This window comes from Olea europaea, chromosome 13, assembly GCF_002742605.1.
Source record: "Olea europaea var. sylvestris chromosome 13, O_europaea_v1, whole genome shotgun sequence".
Lineage (NCBI taxonomy): Eukaryota > Viridiplantae > Streptophyta > Magnoliopsida > Lamiales > Oleaceae > Olea > Olea europaea.
Window position 1 is genome coordinate 8,063,885 of NC_036249.1, and position 11,234 is coordinate 8,075,118.

General features: G+C 31.3%; 1 protein-coding gene across 1 annotated transcript in view; it reads right to left on the bottom strand.

Moving 5' to 3' along the window:
* Window positions 1-1,740, bottom strand: part of LOC111408397 (zinc finger MYM-type protein 1-like) — a 7,234-nt gene extending 5,494 nt beyond the window's left edge. Inside the window, exon 1 of the mRNA XM_023038163.1 lies at window positions 1,698-1,740. Coding sequence (XP_022893931.1) covers window positions 1,698-1,740 — 43 coding nt within the window. The remainder of the gene's footprint in view (window positions 1-1,697) is intronic.
* Between the last annotated feature and the right edge of the window lie 9,494 nt (window positions 1,741-11,234).

Sequence of the window (11,234 nt, forward strand, 5' to 3'; positions counted from 1 at the left end):
TTGTAAGAAAAAAGAGTTTTGAACATTAATTTTTAGAAGAATGTGTGGTTAAAAAGTATGAATATTTTTTTGGTATATTTATATAATATTTTATTATGTGAATGTGCAGTTAAAAATGATCCTGAAACAAACCATAAAATAAATTAATGGCAGTCAAATACTATGCGAGCGATATTATAATGGATGAATGCAAGGGAATTCGAGGTCTCAATACTTTGTTCATTAGAATAGAGTATTCATAAACACTTTCCAACCACTTAGTTAGGTTATTCATTAGTTTAGTTTAGTAGGTTTAGATTTTTATACGAATCAATCTTCGATTAAAGTTAGATTAATTGAAAACTAGATTAAACACTTAGTTTTCGTGGGATCGATGCTCGAATTCACGTCCACTTCTATTACTTGTCTACTATACGAATCAATCTTCAATTAAAGTTAGGTTAATTGAAAACTAGATTAAATACTTAGTTTTCATGGGATCGATACTCGAATTAACGTCCACTTTTATTACTTGTCTACTATACTGTCCACGATCTCTAATCGAATTTTCACACCATAAATAATTTATAATCCATATATAAACAGATTAATAGATAAGCTAATTACCAAAACACAAAAATCTAGTGATTTGATTCTGTGAATCAAATTTGGCGGACAAAGACAGTGAAGCAATGCATGATGATAATGGTGGTTTTTGAGTGTACAAAATTCATCAAAAACAATGGGCAGACAGAGTTGTACCACACTGTGTGCAACCACCAAGGAAATCTTCATTTATTCACTCTCATTTGACTTTAAACATCGATCGTCCATCTACTTGGAAAAGTCTATTCTGGTCCCTCCTTAAGCATGTCTAGCTAAGCCTAACAAGTAAATAAGTATTTACTTATATTGAAGTAATTAATTTTATATTTTTCATTTTTTTCAAGTAACTTGCGCGCTTTCGGATCTAAGGGTTTGTTTCAGCTCCATTTATTGGAGGAATGTATGTTGTAGTAGTAATTTTTTGGAAAATGTATAGTTAAAAAGTAAGAAAATTTTTAAGATTTACGTGTAAAATTCTTTTATTGAGTAAATCTATAATTGAAAAATGAGTTTTTAAAGAATATGGTTTAAACAGGACTGATAACTTTTTACTTTTTAAGAACAAATGCACTCAAAATTGTATTGAAGTCAAATATATTAAATTAAAAAAAAAAGAAAGAAAGAAAGAAAGAAAAGAAAAGAAAAGTTGCTTAAAAGTAATTCGACGCCTAATTAAGTCGACTGTAACATAACTTTCAACAACCTGCCATTGGCCCCATACCACGTGACCAAAAGTTGTGACAAATCAGTACGTATTTAAGCCCATTAGCCACTACTTTAAAAAGGGGATGAAATGTTAAAAATCAAACTCTAAATGCTATTCTCTTTTTCATATAAAGCAAGTGTAATATGAAGTGGAGGCTTTTCTTCTATTTGTGTTGGTCAAACACACACTCAAATTTAATGTTGGGGGGTCTGTTTTGATTTAACTAGACGCCCCACTTCTTCTATATTAATGTGTTGCTAATTATAAAAGAAATTTTTTTTGAAAAAATAATTAGTTGCAGTATCGTGCAGAACAATAAAATACAGAAATAAGACTTATCGTCCGATGGAGTCTCGTGACAGCACGATATCCTAAAGTGAAATTGTTCGTCGATAATTGCTGATACCTCCGTGGATAATCACTCCCGAAATATAACGATCATAAACCATTTGTGCAGTAATCACGAATGATTTTTTAGAACTCTCAAATGTACTCCAAAATATATGTAAAAAATCGAGTGTAAAAAATTCAGAATATGAGAAATATGATTTTCGTTTAAGATGATTTTCTGTTTTATTTTATATGTATTTTTTCCAAACCAAGACATGAGTTTATATAGGCAAACTGGAAGTAACTGTCTCCTCCATGATTAGAGAATTATGCAGAATTTTAATGACTTTGTGAGTAGCGGGTTGTTAAAAAATGGTCATAAAATACTGGCTAGTTTGACCAATTAAATAATTTCGAAAATAAATAAATAAATAAATTTTATTTTAGTCAAGGAAGCCCAAAACCTCAATCAAAGTCTTTTTAATAATTGCGTGGGGAGTGACCTAAACCCCCGACGTCCCACACAAATGTCACATTTCCCACCACTTGGGCACTTCATTTAAACTGATTATTTCTTTCCATTTTACATTTATAGTATAAATATATAACAATCCCCCACGTGAAAGAAATAAGATATATGAAAGTATTACTCTGGAGTACGGTAGAAATCATGCAGGCTTAGGTGTCTATTGACTTGAACCTTGACTTTGTATATTCTTTCGAACTTGCTAACTGTACAGTGAACTATATCTTAAACTCTACAATTATAGTTGGAAATCGAGACAATAGAACACACACATGACTTCTAAAACAATCATGAGTTCTCGTGGTTGTGTTAATTTCGGCCGTGAACTTTTCCAATTTCTTTGAGTGCTCTAAAGAATTAGCTTCAATTCTCATAGGAAGCGGCCCACTTCCATAATTAAAAAGGTGCTTCTATCAAGGGTGCACTGTAACTAAACATCCTACTGAATATCAACTATAGTAAGTATTAAGAGCATTAGCTCATCTTCTAATCAATACAGTTGGTACTACGCATCATAGGAATGGGTTTGAAATAAATTCAATGTAGTACCCCCACAGAGAATTTCAATAACTTTGTTGTCCCATTGAACCTTGACCATAGGATCTTCAATCGCAAGGTTGGGTTTCCGTTATATATGATCTAACATGTAATAGGCTTTTGCCCCATCCCTCTCGATGTTTTTTGAACTAGCGGTCAACGATATTATCACCTGACTTCACATAGTCAATAGCTATAACTTCATCCTTAAGCAGCTGACACACAGTATTGTGCCTCTTACGAACATGTCTAAACTTTCCATTGTAGGACAAATTTTGGGCTCTTGAACTAGCTGCTTGAATGTCACAATGGACAGAAATAGTTGGAAATGGTTTAGACCACATAGGAACATCCATAAGAAAATTCCTTAACCATTCAGCCTCTTCACCTGCCTTATCTAAAGCTATGAACTCAAATTTCATAGTAGATTTAGCAATGCAGGTTTGCTTAGTGGATTTCCAAGATACAGCACCGCCTGCTAATGTAAATACATATCAACTTGTAGATTTACTTTCATTGGTATCGAAAATCCAATTAGCATCACAATAACCCTCAAGTACAACAGTGAATTTGGTATAATGTATTCCCTAGTCTAGAGTGTATCTCAAATACTTCAAGACTCGAATGAGAGCATCCCAATGTTCATTGTTAGGATTACTAGTATACTTGCTAAGTCTAAGTCTACCGATAACATACACTATATAAGGTCTTGTACAGTTCATGAGATACATGAGACTACCGATTACTATAGCATATTCTAAAGTGGAAACACTAGGACCAAAATATTTTCTCAAACGACGGCTTGCATCATAAGGTACTTTAGCAGGAATAGAGTTGTATTGGTTAAACTTCTTAAGCACATTTTCTACATAATGTTATTGAGTCAAAATAATTCCTTCAAAATGTTTTACTATTTTGATTCCTAGAATAACATCAGCAACACCCAATACTTGTTCAAAAACTGTTTAATTTTATTAACGACATCTAAACTAGTTCCCATAATCATCATATCATCAACATATAAGCAAATTATCACACCACAATTATTTTCAAATTTTCTATATATGCATTTATTTGCTTCATTAATTACATAACCACTTGATGTCAAAACGATATCAAATTTTTCGTGTCATTGCTTAGGAGCTTATTTAAGGCCATAAAAGGGATTTTTTAAGTCTACGTACTTTATCCTCAAGAGCTTCTACAACAAATCCCTCAGACTGGTCTATATAAATCTCCTCTTCTAAGTCTCCATTCAAAAATGCATTTTTGATATCTATTTGATGTATAATAAGATCATACAGTGAAGCAATTGCAATTAACATCCTAATAGAGGTAATCCTGGTAATGGGTGAATAAGTATCAAAGAAGTCAGCTCCTTCCTTTTGTTTATAGCCTTTGATTACAAGTCTTGCTTTAAACTTATCAATCGAATCATTAGGTTTAAGTTTTTTTCTTAAACAACCATCAACACTCAATTGTCTTACATCCTTGATGTAAGTCCACTAACTCCCAAGTATTATTAGATATAATTAAATCATATTTACTATATACAGCTTCCTTCCAAAATATAAAATCTGGTGGAAACATGGCTTCATCAAAAGTACTAGGATCATCCTCTACTAAGTAGGTTAGAAAGTCAGGACCAAAAAAAAATAGTGGTTTTAGGTCTTTTGCTTCTCCTAATTTCAGCTTCTTCTATTTCAGTCGGCTCCTCTCTAACACTATGAGGAATACTAAAAGAATTACTTGGTTCTTCAGACTTTTCTTTAAACGGAAATCTATTTTCAAAAAATCCAGCATGTATTGTTTCCAAAATTGTGTTCTTTTCAATCAAATTATTTTTAGAGTTAATGACTAAAAATCTGTAGCATTACTGTGAAAAGCATAGCCTGTAAAAACACAATCGACAGTTTTCGAACTAAGTTTAGTTCTCTTAGATGCTCGAAAAGAAGCTTTAACTAAACACCCTCACATTTTAAGATATTTATATGTAGGTGTTCTACCCTTCCACATTTTGTATGGGGACTTATTATTTTTCTTACTAGGAATTATGTTAAAAATATAACATGCAATAAGAATGGCTTCCCCCCCACATGTTAAAAGGTAATCTAGAAGAATTTAGCATTGATATGACCATATTCTTAAGAGTCCTATTTTTCCTTTCAACTACATCATTAGATTGGGGAGAATAAGGTGGAGTGGTCTCATGAATAATGTCATTCTCAACACAGGATTTATCAAAATATCCAGTATATTTTCCTCCTTTATCAGATCTTAAAACTTTAATAGTTTTGTCTAGCTGATTTTCTATTTCAGTTTTATATGAAATAAATTTTGAATAACTTCCATCCTTGCTCTTAAGTAGATAAATATAACAATATCGAGAATAATTATCAATGAAAGTTAGGAAATATTTATTTCCACCATGAGTAACGTATCATTTTAAATCACATAAATAGGAAAGTATCAAACTTAAAGTCGAAGTAGTTCTATCAAAATGAGGAAATAGTTTTCTAGCATATTTAGATTCAACACATGTTTCACATTTTGAATTTGAAAAATGATCGATTTTGGGAATGTTTCACAAATTCATTAATTTTTTAATGGAAATTTTATTAACGTGTCCAAGTCTAGCATACCACAAATCATAAGAATCCAACAAGTAAACAAAATAATTAGATGCTTTATTATTAATCACAAAAAATTGAATTTAAACAGACTCTCATCCATATACCATTTCCTAACAAAGGAAACACCCTTAGACAACACAACTTGACTACTCTCAAATACATTCTTAAATTCCTTTTTGACTAAGATAGATCCAAATACTAGATTTTTTTCCAATATCAGGTACATAAAGGACATCCTCCAAATTAAGGATATTTTCGAAAATAAATCTAAGTGTCACAGTTCTTTTCCCCTCGATTTTAGAGGAGGAAGCATTCTCCATGAATAGACATTTTCTATCATTAAAAGGAGTGAATAAAGAAAATGCACCTCTCGTGCAACAAATGTGTTTGGTAGCTCCAGAATCTACTCACCAGTCTGTCATGTTGCTCACTAGATTCACTCCTGTTACCACAACAGAAAAATTCTCATCCTCTACCACATGTGCTTGATTCTTGATAGCTTTTTTTTTTCCTGTTTCTGCAACCTTTGTAAAGTGATCTGGTTTATTACAAACAAAACAGTCACTAAAAATTTTATTTTTAAATTGGAGTTTAGACCGATTGTTCTTTCCTACAAATTGCTTTCTCTTGTTTTTGTCTTTAAAATTTTGACCCCTGATAAAATTTCCAAATGGTCTCTTACTGCTAGAATTTCCTTCAATAAGATTAGCTTTGGTATCAAAATTTGGCCTTTCCCTACGTTCTGCCATTCTCTCGTCCTCCTTAATTCTAATCCTGATAATCAGATCCTCTAAGGACATTTATTTTCTCTTAAACTTCAAACCGTTTTTATACTCTTTTCAAGAAGGTGGCAATTTTTTAATTATAACAGACACTTAAAAACTCTCATAGATTTTATATCCTTCTGCAATAATTTCGTGAATTATAATCTGTAATTCTTCAACTTGATTGGCCACAGTTCTAATGTCACCCATTTTAAGATCTAGAAACTTTCTCACAACAAATTTCTTGGTTCCAGTATTTTCTGTAGCATATTTATTTTCTAAGGAATTCCATAATTCTTTTCCAGATTTACACGACCAATAAACATTATATAAATCTAACGTCAAACAATTCAGAATACAATTCCTACACATATAGTACTTATGTTCCTAATTAGCTAAATCATTTATTTCCTTATCAGTAGGCTTATCAGCAATTGCAAAAACGGGTTTATCAGATTCAATAGTATCAACGACTTTAAGAGTTGTCAAATAAAATCGCAGTTTCATTTGTCATCTCTTAAAATTTTTTTCATCAAACAATTCAGTTTTTCAGAATACTTAAGAATAGATATATCTACAGCAGTAATGACAACTAATTATAAATGAATTTCACTTTAAATTGTTGGAAAAATAATCAGTTGCAGTAACGTGCAGAACAGTAAAATGCAGAAATAAAACTTATTCTCCGATCAAGTCTTATGATAGCACGAGTCCTAAAGTGAAATTGCTCATCGATAACTGCTGATACCTCCGTGAACAATCACTCACAGGATACAACGATTATAAACCACTTGTACAGCAATCACGAAAGATTTTTTAGAACTCTGGAATATATGTAGAAAATCGAGTATAAAAAATTCAGAATATGAGAAATAAGATTTTCGTTTCAAATGATTTTCTGTTTTCTTTGATGTGCATTTTTCCTAAACTAAAACATGTTTTTATATAAGCAAACTGGAAGTAACTGTCTCCTCCATGATCAGAGAATTATGCAGAATTTCAATGACTTTGTGAGTAGTGGATTGTTAAAAAACGGTCACAAAATACTGGCTAGTTTGACTCATTAAATAATTTTGAAAATAAATAAATAAAAAAATTATTTTATTCAAGAAAGCTCAAGGCCCCAATGCCCCAATCTATTTTCTTTGATGTGTATTTTTCCTAAGACATGAGTTTATATAGACAAACTGGAAGTAGTTGTCTCCTCCATGATCAAAGAATTATGTAGAATTTTAATGACTTTGTGAGTAGTCGATTTTTAAAAAAGGGTCACAAAATACTTGCTAGTTTGACCCATTAAATAATTTTGAAAATAAATAAATAAAAAAATTATTTTAGTCAAGGAAGCCCAATGCTCTAATTAAAGACTTTTTAATGATTGCGTGTGGAGTGACCGAACCCCTAACATCCCATACAAATGTCACATTTTCCACCACTTGGGAAATGATTTAAATTAAGTGTTCTTAATAACCACAAAAACCTTTCCTTTGGATATCAAAAAATAAAAATTAAAAAATCTTCTAGAAACAGAAATTCTGGCCATATTTCATAAGACTGTCTAAGGTTAACCATAACTTAACACATCAAGTGAGAATAATTTTGTGGATGATTTTAACCTACTACAATTTAATTATTTCGATAATACATTACTTTTAGTGTTTCAATATGTAATAAATACTACAAAATATTTATCATGAATGAATTTTTTATTATTAATTATCAAAAAAATTAAATTATAAAAATTGAATTTTGAGAGTACAATTTTTTTCTTAAATTTCTATTCCAAATTTTATTTTATTTAGTTGTTTTGAGACTCAACTAATCTTCCCAACAAGATAGAATCTTCAATGAGTGGAAACAAGCACCCAACCTAAAAAAGAAAAGGGGCTTGTTGAGTAAGACGTGGGTGGCATTATGACAGGGGTGTTAGTTAGAAAGGTTCTTACAATGTTCGTTCAATCAAGCAGCTCCTCAAATCGACCAAGAATTTTTATTACCTGCTGCAGATTTAGAATTCCCTATCATTGTCTACACCCCAATACAACCCGTCTGGCCTTTCACAAAGCATTTTGCTTTGTCGAGTCCAAAGGATGCACGGAGTGAAGTTGCCTGTGACGCCACTCCTTTCTTTAGTATCCGAGGTGGGCTGTTTCAAGAGCTACTTCGACAGCGATATTAAATATTATTTTACAGCACCTATAAAGTATTTTAAAATAACGTGCATTGTATGTTCAATTTTGACTAGTTAATCGAAAAGTTGACAAAAAATTTTATTAAATTTTGCCCTTATTTGGTGGGGATTAAAATTGGATTTTAATATATTTTGATAAAAGTGGTTAAAAAGTTATAAGTCCTATAAAATGTGTGGTTAAAATTAATTGTTAACTTTGACTTTGATCAAAATCTAAATTTTAATTTGTACTAACAAGGGCTTCATCAAATAAGCACCAAGTATAACTTAAATGACCAGTCACATTTACATGGAATGATTATTAATGATTTTCAAGGCTTCAATGAGTGACCAAGTCCTTGTTTGGGTTCCGTTTTAATTTAATGCATTTTTTCATTTTTTTAACTACACATTTTCAATAAAATAACATTACACGTAAATTAAAATTTTTTCTTCTTTTTAACTACACATTTTTCAAAAAGACTCACTATTTCAAAATAGATTTTTCCCATAATCTCATTAAAATGGAGCCAAAACAAGGGCTAATATTGTAACTAAATTTTATCAAATTATTTTGAAACTTGAGTGACAATTATTGTAAGAAAAACTTAAAATGATTAAAATGAAATTTTTGTGGAACTTGGATGACCTCCAAGTTTTTTTGGTGGGTACTACCGTTTGACCCCCATTAATTTCAATTCTATTACATTCCATTTTGTCTCTTCTATTTTTAAATAATATTACACATAAATCGAAAACTTTTCTTTATTTTTCAATCACTTATTTTTTAAAATAATACCATTTTACCCATTTTCATTATCACAAAATAGGCCAAACGAGGGGCTAAATTTCTGGAGACTCGTCAAAACAATGGGCAGGCCACACATCTGTGTGCATCTTCGAACATTTTGTTGATTTACATCTCTGATTTGACTTTAAACCTCGATCCTCCACGTGCAAATCGACCCATTTTCAAGAGAAAAGTTGTGCTTGTCCACGTTTGGCTGAACTTTAGTAAGTACGCAAGTTTTCCGATAAATAAATTTTATTTTTCAATATTAAATCCAGTAAGATAGAAGGTTACTTTTCGAGGACTAATATTTTTTTACTTAAAAATATAACATATCTAACAAATATGGGGAAAAAAAACCTCAACGAGGGTGTGATAGGCGAACTAGTTAATGCTAGGCGAACTAGTTGATGCTAGACAGTCAAAACAAACAAGCATTTGAAAGACAACAAACTCAACGAGTGTCACTAGTTGATGATGGACGAACTACTTGATTAAAGTCTATCTAGCTGATGGTAGTCTACTCAAGAATAGTCATGCGACCATACCAAGGAGTGAGAGACTAATAGTTGATATGCAATATGACATGTTCCAAGATAGACGGTTATAGCATAATTCGAACCTAATCAAGAATCGAATGATGATTATACTCTCCACCTTTTTACCAAATTTTTACTTTTATACTTTCTTTTCCTCACTAATATTTTCTTCTCTGTGTATTTGCTCTCACGTCGAGGTTAAACGTGGGAGTTAGCCTCAATCTCTTTTTGTCGGTAATTAGGTGATTGAAATGATTGGTACTCTCTTATTTCACTATGTTAAAGAATCGTGTCAGTAAAATTTTAAAATAAATTTGTAAAAGAAAAAAAATATATAATTAAATGAATTTTTATAATAAAAAACTTAGCCAACTCATTTTTTTTCTACTTCTTAATAACATGTTTTCAAAAAATCACTATACAGAACTCATTTTTACTTAAAAAAAAAAAAAATAGAGCTCAAACGTAGTGTATGTTGATTGTAATTAGTTGCAGAATTAGTCATTTTTCACAGTGAGGTTAAAGTAATTTGTAAAATTTTCCCTTGAAATAACATAATATCAACAACGGGATAAGATTTGAAAAAAAGATTAAAAGAGATGTAGAGCCTGTTTGAGCCACATTATTTTAAAAAAATATATTTTTAAACAGTGATTTGACATCATTTCAATCACACATTCTTCAATAAAACAATATTACACGCAGATAAAAAACTTTTTCTTATTTTTTAACCACACATTTTCCATCAATACACTATTCGAGAATGCATTATTACCAAAATATTGTGGCTCAAACACCCCGTAGTTTTGTTAGCTAATTATTTGGGTTCGCTTCAATTATCGACATATTAAGCGGTGATGATGTTAGTTTCGATGGGATTGTCAAACCTTAGAAATTGGGGAGGAACGAAAAATTAATTGATAATTGACATTTGGGTCTTTTAGAAAGAAAGTCGTGAACAATTTTCAAAGAAGAAAAAGGAATAAAAATTAAAAATTAAAATCAGAAATGAGCGCCGCTACGTTGTCAAGGTGACCCCCACACCCCACCTATTGCATAGCCCTGGCAAACAAGACTAATTCAAAGTTTAAAGGTTGAACTCCAACTTTGAAGACCCCATTGTCTCGCCCTTATAGCTTTGTGAGGGAGGTAAATCGCGGGATGTACCCTAACAGAACAGGGAACAAAAGACTAATTCAAAGTTTTATTAGTTTAATGGATCTCTCGAGTCATATGAAACCATTTGGTGTTATGATATTTGTACAGAGTGTGTCTATAAATGTAGTTGACAAAATAATTATTAGCAAAATCTGGCTCCACCACTCACTACAAGCCATAGGTCCTTGTAGACTAGGCCCTCCAAACGCAAATTAAATACTAGTAAAAAAAATATAAAATACACTATTGGTATATAAGAAAATTAGTGATCGAGTTCAACTAGATTGGAAGTCAATTTTACAAGGCATTATATATGGGTGGCTCATAATTATACAAAAAACTAAGACAAAAATGCCATGTAAATGGATGTAGACTACAATAGAGCCTACATTGTGTTGAGATTATTCCACATCGATTGTGAAAAGAGCTGGTGATCAATTAATAAATTTAAGGGAAAGTCTCACTTCTTAATCTAACTTTGAGGATTGAGAAGACT